Here is a 17,243-nt window from a genome sequence, read left to right on the forward strand (position 1 = left end):
CGTGAACATTAAAGAAGGAGTCGGGGTATACCGCTTGACATGGATCATTCCTAAAATTGCTGGAAGATGGCCATCTTGTGCACCCACACAAAACAATCTGTAAAAAGAAAATAATGTCAATGGTAACCATGGATTGTTGCAGGTTCTTTCCCTCCAACCACTTCACACAGATAAAGACTGATCCATAGAGGAGTCATAATTAAAGTTCCCATATTCTTGAGGCCCTGTCGACAAGACGAACACAATGCATGATTTATATATATTGATGCGTGGTTCTGCATGAGGTTGATTATTGATGATAACCTCTCGTTAGGGACTGTGTTTATGGCGAAACTACTTCAAAAATTTGAATTTGTAAAGTTTTAAGGGCATCAGCGATTTAGGCCATATTGCGCCGTATAAAAAATATGTCTGTAAATTTCGTGTGTTCTGTAATGGATTTTCTGGGCAAAAAACCCGAGTTTCCGTGAGAAAAAAAAAACCATAGTACCCTCTCTTGATACACCAACTGAGCCATGTTGTGAAAAATATCCATGAAATTTCGTCGCGTCATTGACGGGATTCCAATTCAGGTTTTTTCCAGCCAATGTGAGGAGGACGATGATAATACCCAACTGTGCTATTTATGAGGGCCCCTGAGGACACAGAAAGTGTTAGAAGCTGACGAGAAACCATTGACCTAAAATGCCTGTATGGCCTGATATGACAGTTGTTTATCATTGGTCCCTCCTGTTTTTTTTAAGGAGGACAATGCAGCATTCATTGGTCAGCGCTTCCTTATCCTCGCATGATAAAGTAATTACAGCAAAAAAAAAAAAACAAAAACAAGGATGTTTTCGAACTATTTTCCTCCACGATGTAGCTACTCTACATATCAAGAACAGTGGAAAGGCTTTACTACAAACTTAACTGGTACAGAACTGTCGAGTTTTCAACATCGTGGACAATTCGTTCCACTGATTTGAGAGAGCAGATCCACCAAACTGACAATAGCATCCTTGCAGATTTGAGAAGCAACATCACGCCCGATACGCTATACTCTCTTGTTTAAAATTCCAGCACGTTGTGGCTTTTGAAAAGTACCACTAAGCAACTATCGACCTCAAATTAGGTAATAATCGTTATTTGACCTTGCCGATAGTGAGTATCGAAACTAAAAGTGTTCCCATAAGCCTTTTGTATATACATTGAAATAGGTACAATCTGAATTTTAATGCAATCTGCCTGTTGCTCAGATCGACAAGGCCCATTGCAGCCGCTGTTAATACTAACTGATACCTGCAAAATCTGTTTTTATCTTTTTTCATTAAAACATTACTTTTCCACGACATTTAAATAGACTAGAAGTTTGCCAAAGTGTTTAATTATTAGTTTCTCAATGTATTGACAGCAAAGAAAAGTTTTTTTAAAGTAAATTATCATATTCATTATGAATAACGCTAACAAAAGCACGCCAAATTGAATATTGAAACGTTTCATTGTGGTGAAACTTGCTCTAGTATCCAGTATCATATTTATAAACAATGTTTAACTTCTGTACAGAACAGGGTATTAATCTTTGCCAAAAGTAAATAAAACAAACTAAACATTCACAGATTAAAAAAGTACAAACCCTAATCAATCGGGTTAAATAAAAAAAATCCCTTAATATTTGATTACGGCTTTGTCTCTTGTAGTCAGCATAATCCTCCCGGACCACATATATTCGCACATCATAGTTTTATTCAATTTTCCTTGCCATCTCTTTTCCATCGACTATTATGTCCTGGTGAAATTCCTTTTCATGCTCTTCAATAACATTGATCAGATCTGGTTAAAAAAAAAAAGAAATCGAGGTGGGCAAAAAAAAAAGAAATCGTTTGGCATCGGTAATTTTCAGTTTTTGGGAAGCCAACGTCTGACTTAATTTGTGCTCCAATAAATAAACCTCCTTTCACTTTTGAATCACACGATTTTGGATACAGAATACATATGCTTAAAGGTGTTGCCTTGAGTGGCCAGTGCGCTAACAAATCGTTTGACCAATTCGGCCCTGATATGGAACAGCGAAGTTAAAAAATATGTAATTAATGATATTGAAATTTCGCAAGATTATTTAATGAAAAAACTTTCGAGCCTACAGACCAGTAAGGCTCCTGGAGTTGATGGAATATACCCTATAATCTTAATAGAGGCGGCAAGCGAGTGCATTGAACCATTGAGGCTAATTATGCGAGCATCACTAGACTCTGGGGAGATTCCTTTGGATTGGAAAAGTGCAAATGTATCTCCCATACATAAGGGTGGCTCTAAAAGTGAAGTTGGAAATTATCGACCTGTCAGTCTGACTTCAGTAGTAGGGAAAATCATGGAGGCAATGATCAAGGGTGGAATTCAGGATCATTTGGATCGAATTGAAATTCTCAAGGATACTCAGCATGGTTTTTTAAAGGGAAAATCATGTTTAACAAATCTGGTTCGCTATTTCGAAAGGGTCACTCACGAGCTGGATTTAGGGAATACTTTCGACATTGTTTATTTAGATTTTAGCAAAGCTTTTGACTCAGTCCCACATGAGCGGTTGCTTTATAAGCTGGAACAGGTTGGAATCACTGAGAAAATCCTTAGATGGATAGAAGGATGGCTTCAGGGCAGGAGGCAGAGGGTTGTGATAAATGGCTATTCCTCAGATTGGGTTGATGTAAGAAGTGGGGTTCCCCAAGGATCAGTATTAGGACCACTGTTGTTTTTAATTTTCATAAACGACATTGATGAAGGGATAGAGGGTGTGATTTCTAAATTTGCAGATGATGTTAAAATTGGTAGAGTAGTTAATGATCACTGTCAAGCTGAGCTTCTTCAGAGAGACCTAGATAGACTTCAGGAATGATCAGATAAATGGCAGCTGTGCTTTAATCCAACAAAGTGTAAGGTATTACACCTGGGAAACAGTAATCCCAAAAAAACTTATTCACTTGGTGGAGTTCAACTAAACCCAGTACTGGAGGAAAGGGACTTGGGTGTTACGATACGGTCAGACATGAAATTCTCTGAGCATTGTAAACAGGTTGCAAGGAAGGCCCATGGTGTCCTATCGATGATCTATCGAACTTTTGCAAGTAGAGATAGGGACGTGATAATCCCATTATATAAGGCTTATGTTAGACCACACTTGGAATACTGTGTTCAAGTATGGAGACCGCACCTAAAGAAAGACATCGAGCTTCTTGAAAGGGTGCAAAGAAGGGTAACTCGCCTGGTGAGATCGGCAAAAGGGCGTCCTTATGAAGAAAGACTTCGAATATGTTGGTTGCAGAGTTTGGAAACTAGACACCTTAGAGGAGATTTGATTGAGATGTTTAAGGCTCTGAGAGGCATCAGTAAAATGAATGAGGACAAAATTTTCAAGATTATAAATGATGCTAGAACTAGGGGACATAAATTCAAGTTACGGGGGGGGGAAATGTTTAGTTGGACTGCAGGAAGTTTTATTTTAGCCAGCGAGTTATAAATTACTGGAATAAGTTGCCTTCATGGGTGGTAGAGGCCGACAGTTTTGGGGAAATTCAAAGGTCATCTGGATAGTACTTTCGGGTAAGGGAAGCGCATATGATGATAGGTTTAATTTTTTTTTTTTTTAATTTTTTTTTAATTTTATTTATTTATTTTATTATTATTATTTTTTTTGGCTGGTGCAGCATAAGCCATAGGCTTTCTTGCACCATGCGGCCGTTACTAATACTAATACTAACTCCAGTTTCTTCATAATGACCAATAAAATCAAACCAATAACATCGGGATTCTGCAAAACCATGCATAAGTTGTATACGTACGTGAAGTCTTGCAGCTGGGATGCAGTAGATTCCACTCTTTTAAACCAAACTAACTCTTGCTTATTAGAGAAACGTAGGGATTTACTCGAACAGGCTTCTGAGGAGTAATCCCAATTATTCTGTTCACTACATTCACCATTCAATTCTGAAGATTCTTCTCTGGAAGATAGATTAGCAACTGGCATGTTCCCATTGTGTGGCACCGTAAAAATAGGTATGTTGGGATACGCTGCAGCTTTTTGATCCTCAGAATTTTAAACTTCTGTATCCACAATATAAAAGTATCAGTCGTCATGATGGTTTGTCGGCTCTCTCTATATGCGAGGTGTAGCAAAAAGGCACACATTTACGACAACCACGAAACCATCCTTCTAATGTTGACCTGCAACTATCACAGCAGACAACAGGTGCTCACAAATTGTCTTGATAACCCATACGCGTTCCAAAATAAGCTTCATCGGAACAGCAAACTTGGTGCTACCAATGATGTATTTTATCCCTTCTGGATCTATATAAAACCCCCAAACATAGCAGAATGAGTCTGGTGATAACTTACACGTTCGTTTGGTAGTGAGCAAAAACAAAAACAAAAAAAAAGTACAGTATTATACTACAGGCTCGTATTATATCACAGTATTGGTAGGCAATTACCGATATATAACATACATAAATGCCACAAAACCCATAAAACCTTCAACTACAGCGTAATCCTACTAAACTGTATATTCAAAAATGTGTTTACAGGAGTTCTTAATGTTGTTAGGGATGTTAAGCGCCTGGACTCTCAAGGATGAGATGACAATAATGCCCGTACGGCCTGGGGATTGCATTACATTAAAAGTATCATTATACTTCCCTTTTTTGGGAAGTGCTACTTACAAAGGGTACTAGGAAAGTTTTGCAATATGACGCAACAATGAATCACAGGAAGCTGCTTGTTGCTGCATGTTGAGACATGTTCATACGTGCATAGTAGCCGCCGCGCCAAGTCGATGGGATCAGTTATTCATTAGTAGTGAGAGTGTAAAGTGCTTGCGATGGCATCGTGGTCACGAAATGAGATAAGGACAGTTTTGCGGTATAATTTCGTGCGTGGTTTAACCATAGACCAGTGCTTAGAAGAAATGACTCTTGCGCTAGATGATGATTGTCCACATCGTACAACGATATTCAGGTGATATAGAGAATTCCAAAGGGGAAATTTCACTCTGGAGGATTCTGAGAGGCCGGGAAGGCCACGAACGTCAGTTACGGAGGAAAACGTTACTGCTGTGAGGAAAATGCTTGACGAAAACAGGCGAGTGACATACCAACAGATAGAGGATACTTTGGGCCTAAATGCACCAGCAATTCGTTCAATTCTGCAAGATCATTTGCACGTGAAGAAACTTTGTTCTCTCTGGGTGCCGCATCAACTGACTGAAGAGCAGATCACACGACGTGTGACTTGGTGCCGGGAGATGTTAAAAAAGTTTGATAAGGGACAATCTCGGTATGTGAACAACATCGTGACAGGTGACGAGACTTGGCTGTACTATTACGATCTGCCGACCAAGGCTCAAAACAAAGTTTGGGTCTTTGATGATGACGACACACCCGTAATTGTCAGAAAATCCCGATCTGTAAAGAAGAAAATGATAGCTGTATTTTTCAAATCGAGTGGAATTGTGGAACGTGTCGTTTTGGACACGCAGAAGACAGTCACAGCTAAGTGGTATACTGAACAATGCCTGCCTAAAGTCATTGGATCTATGAAGAACCTGCGGCCAAAGTCAAGAATGGACACCTGGTACCTCCATCACGATAATGCTCCAGCTCACCGCGCCAAAGCCTGCACCGAATATTTGACCACGACAGGACTGAAACTTCTCGAGCACCCTCCCTACAGTCCAGACCTTGCTCCCTGCGACTTTGCACTGTTCCCGCATGTGAAAATGAAGCTAAAAGGGAGGCGGTTTTCCAGTGATGAGGACCTTCTACGGGCTTGGGACAATGAGTGTGCTTTACTCCCTAGTGAAACTTGGCAGAACTGGTTTAAAGATTGGTTTCGGAGGATGGAGAGGTGTATTGAATGTAGAGGAAATTACTTTGAAAAAATTAAATAAACAAAGCTGTATTGCAAAACTTTCCTAGTACCCTTTGTATTTGTAGCATAACATTGTCGCACTCCGTGGCTGTATTCTCACACCATGGAAGATCACCTCCAATGAAAGGACTTTTGTCCTTTCACTGGACTGATCAATCATTTTATTTCACTCCCTGGATCTCTATATTGTAATTAGAACTGAATTGAAATTTATTCCCATTTTCACACATAGAACAACAAAATTTCAGTGCAATTTTCTGTCCAGAGGTATAGAAGAAGGAGGTAGTATGGAGGGGGGAGCTTTCCCCTCCAACAACAAAACGGACTGAGTATTTCACAACCAAAAATTCTAATTGTTTAGTGGGGATTCAACACAGCAACTGTGTTGTTGATGTTGTTTATGGTATATACCACATAGGCAATTATGCTATACAGCAATCTGAAAGTAGGGGTCATGGGAGTCGGTTCTCTATATAAATGAGCTGCTTGTTCATTGGCTGGGCGTTTTGTTAATCACACAGGCGGTATGCATTTCATTAATCAGTTCAGCATACTGAGAAAAAAAAAGAACAATTACATTCCCTTGTTTAATTAATGTGACTATTCACATAGTGTAGCCTCATTAAAACAACGTATTGTAAAACTATGCTTGTTAACAATTATTAACCTCAACACTCCAGGTTAGTTTATGAAATTGGCGTAACCATCTGACCTAATCCAATGCGCATGTCAGAATTCTCGAATGTTTTATTGGAAGATAGTTGCTCAGTGATCTCAATAGCGTTAGGGTGGATATAAGTTTCAGATTTCACGGAGCATTTGCATTGTCTGGTGAAGATTGATAAACTTGAGGACCTTTGGAGTAATTCATTTACAATTCATTCTAATAAATAACCAAATAATATCCCTCAACAAATTGCATTCCAATGAAAGCACAAGTAGAGTATTACAGTCAAAGTTTTATTTAATCGTTAATTACCTTGCTGAAGTGAAGAGAATGCCATTTACTCCTCCGAAGGTAGACAGAGCCACAAATACGGGCATTATCCAAGCCATACTACCGAAAAGACGATTGGCGAAAGTCTACATGAAAAAAAAGAGGGAGGGAAGGGGATTAGAAATTTAAAATTAGTAATCTTTGTAACTGGTTTAATTTAATCTTACTTACAGATAATTATAATTAGATCTCAACATTTCTCACACTAAACTCTGTTCATTTTAACTTTAATCCCGATATAACGAATATGCATCATCAAGTAAAGCTCTCATTGGTCAATTCCCAAACAATACAGTGGTACAATGGCAATTGACCAATGAGAGCTTACTTTATGGAGTTTTTCTGTTGCTTGGAAATGGTCAGATCTAAATTAATTCTAGATCAAGTTAAATTAAACTAGAATATAAATATAGCGTCAATAATAAATGAGAATTGAAAATTCAACTTTTTATACAATTTAAGAATTTTTCCCCCAGGTGATGGCGTTAGGATATAACATCGAGAAAGGATCGGATAATTTACTCTCTTTTCATGTGCTTAATTATTATGAGACAGTTTCGTGAAATTTATTTTCAATACACCACAATTTTTTGAAAGACTGCTTCATCTAACAGACTTAAATACCTTTACATGATATACCAAAGTAGGAATCCCGCAGGGAGGTGTTATCTTTGGCCTCCTATTTACTGCTCTTCTCCATCACTTTATTAAGTCGTTATTCAAAACGCCACAGTTCAAAGATATTCTGGACTTGGAGAGATTTTTGCTGTCTGATTACATTTCAGTCATCAGATCAAAGATACCAAACTCAAATGTGGTTGGTGCTATTATGGATCACAAAGTAACGTTTTCTCCACAACAATAATAATAAAAAAACATCCGCCATATTAGCCATTTATTCTGTGTGGAGGTAGAAATATGAACCTCTGCTACACTCTGTACTCCCAAGCCCATTTTTCCAAGCGAATATAGACAATTAGATGCAGCTTATATAAAATATCATTATCCTAAAGAAATACACACTTCAATTATAATTTACTCTTATTCGTACATATACTCCGAGTTAGTAGATGTACAAACTAAAATGAAGTGTTTATCATTTACACGAACAATTTTATCTACGTCTTTAACAGGATATCATTAGAGTTTTGACCATTTCTTTTTGCCACTGACATATTTTCTACACCCTATCTTTCTGAGTGAAAACCCTTGCTTCTTCGTTCACAGTAGAAGACGAGTTAGCATCAAAACTAATTTCAACACTGTAAGCAAAGCAGCGTATAAGACACACTTGTTCAATCTGTTATATGCTCTAAATGCCACAAGTGACAAATTTATTGTCCACTATCTTATAATCTGCTATTCAAACCATGTAAATCCCTGGGCTAAAAACCGTGATAGGTAGGATAGTTCGATTTTATCTTAGTGTTACAATAAAGCCTCTCTCTCTCGCTTATTTGGGAATTCTTAGTTTCACTTTAACTTGTATCCGCCTAGCTTTAGAAGTTCCCTATTATGCAAGAAAACAAAAGAACTGTTTTACTCTGACAGCTGACATTTCCTCATTTCCAAGAATTTTGATTTCATTCGCCGTAATTAACTTACGACATCGTTTTCTTCCTGGTTGTCAACGTACCGGGAAAGCGACAACCAGCTAATATCGTTTCCGATTCCTTTCGCAACCAAGAAGTTTGGTGTTACTTAAGTGTCTCCGAGTTCCGAAGAAAACAGTGCAAGGTCAAAAGGGAAGGAATGAACAAATGTCACTCGCATTACTTACCACAGCAACGGCGGGAGATGCTAACATCTCCGCTGGCGACACGACAGCGAAGTAGGCGACATTCGTTAATACGTAGACTATCGTTACTATGGGGATGCCGATCCAAATAGAACGTGGAAGATTTCTGTAAAGAGAAAAAAAAAAATGATGTCTTCAGCTTCCAATTGGCATCATGGTTGACACGAAAGTTCTTAGCAATTAGTATATAATTGATTTATTGTCTTAACTGATATAACCTTAAAGGAAAAAGTTAACATGATTCTCATGTGACAGAAATTGTCAAGAAGAAAGGCGCGAGACTCGTGATACAATTGCTTACATAATAATGGATAACCCAGGGGCTCACATCTGGTGAGTATGGGCTTGGCACACCCAGAGTCCTGATCTGGATATCATCATTCTTCTCTTTCTTGGTGATTCCCTTCTACTTCTGACTCTCTCTCGGGGTAATTCAGAATTTTTTTTTTGGCTGGTGCAGCATAAGCCTTAGGCTTCCTTGCACCATATAGCTAATAATAATAATAATAATAATAATAATTTATTATTTATTTTTTATCTGTCTGCTAATTATTCACAAAAGAGCAAAGATGAAATATAATTGATATATGAGGGCTGAATTAGAAGTTAAAAGAATATACATTATTATTATGTTAGGGTTATCCGTAATTGATTACACAAATCCGTATTGTGTCTGTAAATTGCGTGTGTTCTATGGTCGATTTTCCTGTTTTGCTGACGAAAAATCCCCAGTTTCTGGGGAAAAAACCTTGCTCTCTACGCCTGAGACCGACTAACTCAGCCACGGAGTGAAAAAAGCTCATTAAAGTTCCTCGTGTCATCGATGGGATTCGAACCCGGTGCAGGAAGGACGGTGACGATACTGTTGTGCTACCAGCGCAGACAAGTTAAAAAGAACAGTCTAGAGTAATGGGATTCTCTGGAGTCTCCAATAAAAACAAACAGGAAAAAGATAAAAAAAAAGGACTAGATGATCGCCATTTTCTCTACTCCATTGAAAGCTTTTCAGACCTCTCCCTCACCTAAGGGTGCTCCGTCCCAAAGAACAGTTCAGCCCGCTAAGTTGTCAACATAAATGGATAATAATCAGCCTTCCATCCTACAGCAGTTCACCATACAGCCTACCAACCAGTATACTATCACGAAATATTCTCTAATAATGGTCATCTGACATCAAAAGCTTCACCAAGATCATGTCCAGGCAGAAGTGGTGCAACCAGGCTACTTCCAGCAACACCCCGATCGATTTGTGAGCAGCCAGGAACAGACAAAAGCAAAAAAAAAAAAAAAAAAAAAGGACTGAATTTAATTTTTCATTTCACAAGAAAGCACACTCAGAAGTTCCCCAACCTAAGATGCTTTTTAATTTTGTTACTAACTTCTTGTAAAGTTCATTTCAAACCAAAGAGCTTCTGAACGCAGAGAAGTGTTCTTATAACAATAAAAATGAAACCATTTGTGAAAATTTGACTAATAGGGCGGCTTTCTACGGTCCACATCTATCTGATATGATGTTATCCACAATCAGCGACTTTGAAAAGAAAAGATCTGTCTACAATGGCTTGCATTCAATTATCCAGGTTCATTTTCTGCCTACGATAAGGTTCGCAACAATTACAGGTTAAGAGTAGAAAACTTGCTTCTTGTCCAGTCGGTAGTCGAGTATTCTGTCTCTTGCCAAAGCTATTGGCCGCAACAACTGGGAATAGTGGAGGGTACTATTCCCAGTACCCTCCACTCGATGACTCCTGTGGTCATTCGTCAAAAGGATGTCAGAAGGATTTTGAACACTCTTGATGCCAAGAAAGCTCCAGGTTCTGATACTATTTCTCCACTTGTTCTCAAAACCTGTGCTCCTCAGTGTACCCCTGTTCTGTGTCGCCTTTTTACGCTTTCTTATTCGACTGGTGTTTTCCCTTCTGCTTAGAAATTTGCTCATATCCAACCAGGTTATTTGCTCAAATCCAACCAAGGGCTTAAGGCATGATCGACGGTTCCCACGAACAGGACGCCAAAATTTAGGGGCGCAAAATTGCCCCAAAAATTCACTGATTTTCAGTAAATTTAAAGTCGCAGGGGGCGCACCAAAAAATCTCGCACAGGGCGCTGATAGATCTGGGGCCGGTTCTGGCTGAAGCATTGGATATTGTTTGCTGCCATGCGTTGGTTGAAGGAATGAACAGACAATGTGGTGAATGCGCAGAAATGAAATTTTCTCGGTTCGTGCATAAAATTCATTGCTTTTTTGCAATTTTTTTTGTTATAAATCATGAATTATTAGAATTTCATCTAAAATTCTGTTAGCGCGTTCTGTGTGTTCATGGTTTAGCCAACACGTCTGAATTGAACTCCGGCTAACTGCTGTTGACCTTTATAGTCCAAAATATTTGCACATTTAATAATCCTACACAATTTGTTTTGCATCTGCCATCTCCAATCACTTCTCCATTGCCAAAAAAGTGCCCTTCACCAAACTTGAATTTTAGCAAACTCTCTTACTAGGTCGAAGTGGCAGGTAATTTGTTTCATGATCGCTGCCGGATGATAAACGAATTGTTGCCAAAAAAGGGAATATTAATTGGACATCACGGCATATCGATGATGATGATATACGAAGTGCTATATCTGATGGAGTAATCACAAGAGACGAAAGTTAAGTATTTAACGTAAAAATTTCGGTTGCTACTTCGTTTCTATATTACCTAAAACATTAATTGAGGTGCATAAGGCCTTGAATGGTTTGAGCAGGTTCAATGCTGATGGGATTATTCCTCTTGCTCAGATTATGAACCTGAGGGGGCATAAACTCAAATTGAGGAAAGACAGTTATAGAATAGGTGTATGGAAATTTGACTTTAGCCAGCGGGTAGTTGATTGGTGGAACAAACTTCCAACTGTCGTTGTGGAAGTTGATAGGTTAAATAAATTCAAGGAAGAAGCGGACAAACTTTTGCAGCGAATGCATGGGTGAAATGGGAAAGTTTTTTTTTTTTTTTTTTTGGCTGATGCTATATAAACTTGCTTTCTTGCATCATATGCCTATGCTAATGCTAACAGATATACCCCATGGGCTCACATCTGGTGAGTATGGGCTTGGCACACCCAGGGTCCTCAGCTGGATATCGTCATCCCCCCCTCTCTCTCTCTGGGTAACTCGGAAATTGTTTTTTGGCTGGTGCAGCATAAGCCTCCGGCTTCTTTGCACCATATGGACAATAATAATAATAAAGCAACAGAAAACAGCGATAGTTAACCTGAAGGATTACTTCGAGAACAGCACAGCAACATTCCACCAGGCCATAAGGAAGATAGATAAGTGGTATACCTCACTGAATCTAAGCGAAGAGCTTCCTCCCCCCCCAAACAGCACAAGAAACGAAGATAGAAAGATGGGCAGAGAAGACACTCCATGGCAGACACTACAATGACCTCCATCAAGATCACATCGATAACACTGCTTCCAATGCATGGCTCACAAGCTGGATGCTCTTCCCCGAGACTGAAGGATTCATGCTGGCCATTCAAGACCACGTAACCAACATCAGAAACTATAGAAAATATATCGCAATGGATCCCGGAATGTCAGATGACACATGTCGACGATACGACCTGGCCTCAGAAACGATCCAATACAGATCAGTTAGTTTAACTTCTGTTCCGGGTAAATTAATGGAGTCACTGGTTAAAGATGCATTGCAGGATCATCTAGACAAGACTGCAGCAATAATTCAGACACAGCATGGGTTTGTTAAGGGAAAATCTTGTCTGACAAATTTGATAGGATATTATGATCTGGTTACAAAGGAACTGGATGCAAAAAATAATTTTGATATCATATATTTGGATTTCAGGAAAGCTTTTGACACAGTTGCGCATGGAAGACTATTGTACAAATTGGAGCAGAATGGTATTAAGGGTAAGTTGCTACAATGGATAAAAGGATGGTTAAGTGCGAGAAGACAGAGGGTGGTAATCAATGGGTGCTGCTCTTCTTGGACTAATGTTATTAGTGGAGTCCCACAGGGTTCGGTGTTAGGTCCACTGTTGTTTTGTATATTTATCAATGATATTGATGAAGATATATCAGGCTTAGTGTCGAAGTTTGCAGATGATACAAAGGTTGGCAGGGTTGTTAATGACAGTAATGGCAGTGTGCTACTGCAACAGGATCTAGATAATTTGGGCAGATGGGCTAAGAAGTGGCAACTGAAGTTTAACCTTGACAAATGCAAAGTACTGCATATGGGTAGAAGTAACCCCAGAGAAACGTACCAACTGTGTGGTACTACACTTAAGGTGGTAGAAAATGAAAAAGACCTGGGAGTAATTGTGCAGGCAGATATAAAGTTTTTTGAGCAATGCAGACAGGCTGCCAGGGCAGGTCATGGGGTTTTGTCAATGATATATAGGAATTTTGCTAGCAGGGAAAAGGAGGTGATTATCCCTCTGTATAAGGCAATGGTCAGGCCACGCCTTGAGTACTGCGTACAGGTCTGGAGGCCTCATTTTAGGAAGGATGTAGATTTACTTGAGCGTGTACAGAGAAGGGCAACAAGATTGGTGAGGGGAATGAAGGGATCCTCTTATCAAGAGAGGCTTAAGTTCTGCAAATTGCAGTGGCTGGAGACTAGGCACCTGCGCGGTGATGTGATTGAGGTGTATAAGGCCTTGAATGGGTTGAGCACGCTGAATTCTGATGGGATCCTTCCACTTGTTCAGATTACGAACCTAAGGGGGTATAAATTCAAATTAAGAAAAGACAGATGTAGATTAGATGTGCGGAAATTTGCCTTTAGCCAGCGGGTGGGTAATTGCTGGAACAAACTTCCATCTGTCGTTGTGAAAGTTGATAGGTTGAATAAATTTAAGGAGGAACTGGAGAGGCATTTGGAGGGAATGGTGTGATTTTTTTTTTTTTTTTTTTTTTTTTTTTTGGCTGATGCTGCATAAGCTCATACATTTGCTTTCTTGCATCACATGGCACTACTACTACATCACAGGGGGATGCAAGGTGATCACCCAGACTGAGTACACTCATAGACACGACCAGGTAGCCAGGATAATACATCAGAAGCTAGCGAGGAAATACCAGTTGACCAAAGAAAGTGTACCACACTATAAGTAAGAACCCTAAGCAGTACTAGAGACCCCAACCCACAAAGTGTACTGGGACCGCGCCATAATAACGTATAAGACCATCCCGCACAACAGACCGGACATAACCCTTGTGGACAAGATGGAAAAGGCTACCTACCTGATTGACATTGCGGTGCTCAACACTAGCAATGTCCAGAAAACCCATGAGAAAAAAATTAGGAAGTACACGAACCTGAGACATGAGGTCAAGGAGATGTGGTGTATGCAAGAAGTAACGACCATCCCGATCATCGTGTCAACCACCGGTATAGTGCCAAAGACTCTACACAGCAGCCTAGCAGCAATAGGTCTCCCAGAGAACACTTACAAGGAACTGCAGAAAGTCGCAATCCTGAACAACTGTAGGATAGTCAGAGAGTTCCTCGACCAACAGTAACACCAGACATAAGAACAACCACCCTGTGTACTTGGTAGCAGTACCCGTCAAGGAGTGGAATCCCCCAATCAGGGAGAAATAATACTAATACTTGTGAGGCAATAAAGAAACGTTGTACTACCACAGCCCAAGTTCATGATGAATACCACTATTTTCCATTATTCATTTAAAACACAAGTGATTGTTTCAATGGTATTATACTTACTTATATGGATCCTTCATCTCTTCGGTAACAAAATTAAGGAAATTCCTGAAAATAAACAAAAACAAGTGAGGAAAAAAAGCCATTTTTAATGTTAATTTTAAAATTCATGAATATTAATGATATTTATTTAATAATCTTTCAGCAAGCAGCATTGACGGCTGAGTTGTTTTCATTGAGTACAAAAAATACTCCAAAGTTTATAGGGTCTTCATCGTTTATCAAGTTTTGTACACTCTATTAGCTCTAGTGACTATGCGAAATTTACAGACATTATATACCAACACTTTATAGCCTCAATTACCTTGACTATAATTATAAACACCCAGCAGCCCTTGCTGCTCATTAGTTGATCCTTATGTCAAAAACAGATTTTTTTTTTTAATGATGAGACAAGGTTTGTAATACACAGATGACTCAGTTATCATCGTGTAAAATGTATATCTTAAATCTCGTACATTATTTGTGTAAAATACACAATGTACCGTATATAGTGTGTATTTTATACAGACATAACAAAATTACCGCTAGAGGCACTCCATAATTGCTATAGGAGAGATGCATATTTAGTATTTTGTACCCAGAACAAAAATACCTAGTTATGATGCTGATCCTGAGGACTAGGAAATAATTCTTAAATGAAAATTTAAATAAATTCACTTTATATACGGCGATTTCAAATTTCATTATTTTCATTCGACACTAGATGGCGCCACTTGGAACAGTTAAACCAGCAGAACTTTAAATTTACAGAAACGTATAACTAAAGTGCAATGGACGGCGTAATTTCTCTTTATAATGTTGTGTAGTGTATTTAGTACTAGTATTTATTAGTAGTGGGAAATGGCGCAAGAAAGCAAGCTTATAAAGTATCATCCCGGAAACCTACTTTTTGGTCACTGGACATGGATTCGTCAACCAGAAACTCCACCAACTAGGTCTACTCAATACCGATCTCTGTTTTGTGTGGGTCTGACGAGAATTGGGCATATCTACTCTTTGAATGTGCTATCTACGAGGACCATAGACAACAACTCCAGGCAGCAATTTCAGGATTTTCTCCTAACCAAGTAGAACTGGTACAATCACAAAAGAACTTAGGTACGCTACAGCACTTTGCGGTAGAGGTATTGAAACGTAGAATGAGGATAATCCTAGAAGCTTCTGCAAATCAGTAAATTAGTGGCTGCTTGGCTTAACGCCGACTCACTACTTCTTTCGTCTCGCATGGGAAGAAATTCCTTCTGGGGGGAAGAAATGAGTTTTTCTTTTTTCTTTTCTCTTTCTCCTTCCCGTCTTGCGATCTGCTCTGGGTGTGGGGATGTTCCCTGCCCTGGAGTAGCCACAGCACTCATCTGCTAGTCTTTTTATCCGTCCCGTGCGGGATGAAAAACTTTTTTTTCCTTTTTTTTTCCTCTCTATCACATCTACTGGCATCCTGGCCGACGCTCTCTTCCTTTCCTTGACCAGGTTGCGGGATTTAACTTTCTCTTTTTATTTATTTATTTTTCTCGCGTTCTGCCCTGGACTAGGGCTACCCAGACCAGGCCAGCTCCTCCCTCTCTCACTCTATATGTTTTTTTTTTTTTTTAATTTTATTTATTTATTTTTTAATTTTATTTATTTTATTTTTAATTTATTATTATTATTATTTATTTATTATTATTTTTTTTTTTTTTTTTTTGTGTGTGTGTGTGTGTTGTTCTAGCAATCCATTCTGGATTGGGGCTTCCCTCTCTTCATCTTAATATAAGTTTTTCTTTCTTCCCTGGGAAACTCGTTCTCCAGGGAGAGGGTGCGCAGATAGCAAGGGAGGTTTTGTCCTCCCACTGCTAGGGACGAGTACTTGGGGGCAGTCGTCCAGGTGATCACTGCTTCCAGGTAGCCAAAAGGCCAAAACACAACATCACACTACAGAACACACTGGCCTTACCTTGACAGAGTCTGTAAAAACTGAACAAAGCGGAGATGAACTTTTGTTCTAGGAGCCGCTCTTTCTCTCTCTCTCTCTCTCTCTCTCTCTCTCTCTCTCTCTCTCACACACACACACACACACACACACACACACACACACACACACACACACACACACACACACACACACACACACACAAAACAAAAAAACTTCCGACATCACCTGTCCATCTCCTCTAATAATTTGTCTACTTCTCCCTATGAAGTTTATTCAACAGATGGAAGTTTATCTCAATTTGAATTTATGGCCCTTCGTGTGTAGTCTCAGCAAGAGGAAGTATGCCATCAGCATTAGGCTTGCTGAATCCATTCAAAGCTTTAAACACCCCAGCCAGATTGGTGCCTAGCCTCCAGACACTGCAATTTGCAAAACTGAAGCCTTTCATGGTAAGACAACCCTTTCGTACCCTTCACCAATCTCGTTGCCTTTCTCTGCACCCGTTCCAGCAGATCTACATCCTTCTTAAAATAAGGCCTCCAGACCTGTGTGCAGTACTCAAGATGCTGCCTAACCAATGCCTTATACAACTGGATAATCACTTCCTTGTCCCTGCTAGCAAAGTTCCATAGACAAAACTCCATGAGCTGTCCTGGCAGCCTAACATAATATCTGACTGCACAATTACCTCCAGGTCTTTTTCATTTTCCAGTACCCTGAGTACTCCACAGTTGATACGTTAATTTGGGATTACTTCTACCCATATGCAGTACCTTGCATTTGTCAATGTTGAATTTCAACTTACATTTCTCAGGACATTTGCCTAATTTTTATAAATCTTGTTCAGTAACATACATCGATTAATGTCATTGACCATCATGCCTTGGTAATATCTACAAAATT

The 17,243-nt window shown here is 39.3% G+C and overlaps 1 protein-coding gene across 1 annotated transcript in view; it reads right to left on the reverse strand.

Annotated features, from left to right (window-relative positions):
• The window catches only part of LOC150089953 (large neutral amino acids transporter small subunit 2-like), a 55,839-nt gene that overhangs the window by 2,619 nt on the left and 35,977 nt on the right, over window positions 1-17,243 (reverse strand). The window contains exons 4-7 of the mRNA XM_090368921.1: window positions 14,432-14,476; window positions 8,676-8,799; window positions 6,878-6,981; window positions 1-97 (exon numbers count right to left, since the gene is read on the reverse strand). Coding sequence (XP_090225047.1) covers window positions 1-97; window positions 6,878-6,981; window positions 8,676-8,799; window positions 14,432-14,476 — 370 coding nt within the window. The remainder of the gene's footprint in view (window positions 98-6,877; window positions 6,982-8,675; window positions 8,800-14,431; window positions 14,477-17,243) is intronic.

This window comes from Mastigoproctus giganteus, chromosome 2 (assembly GCF_048544385.1).
Source record: "Mastigoproctus giganteus isolate SK-2022 chromosome 2, ASM4854438v1, whole genome shotgun sequence".
Classification (NCBI taxonomy): Eukaryota; Metazoa; Arthropoda; class Arachnida; order Uropygi; family Thelyphonidae; genus Mastigoproctus; species Mastigoproctus giganteus.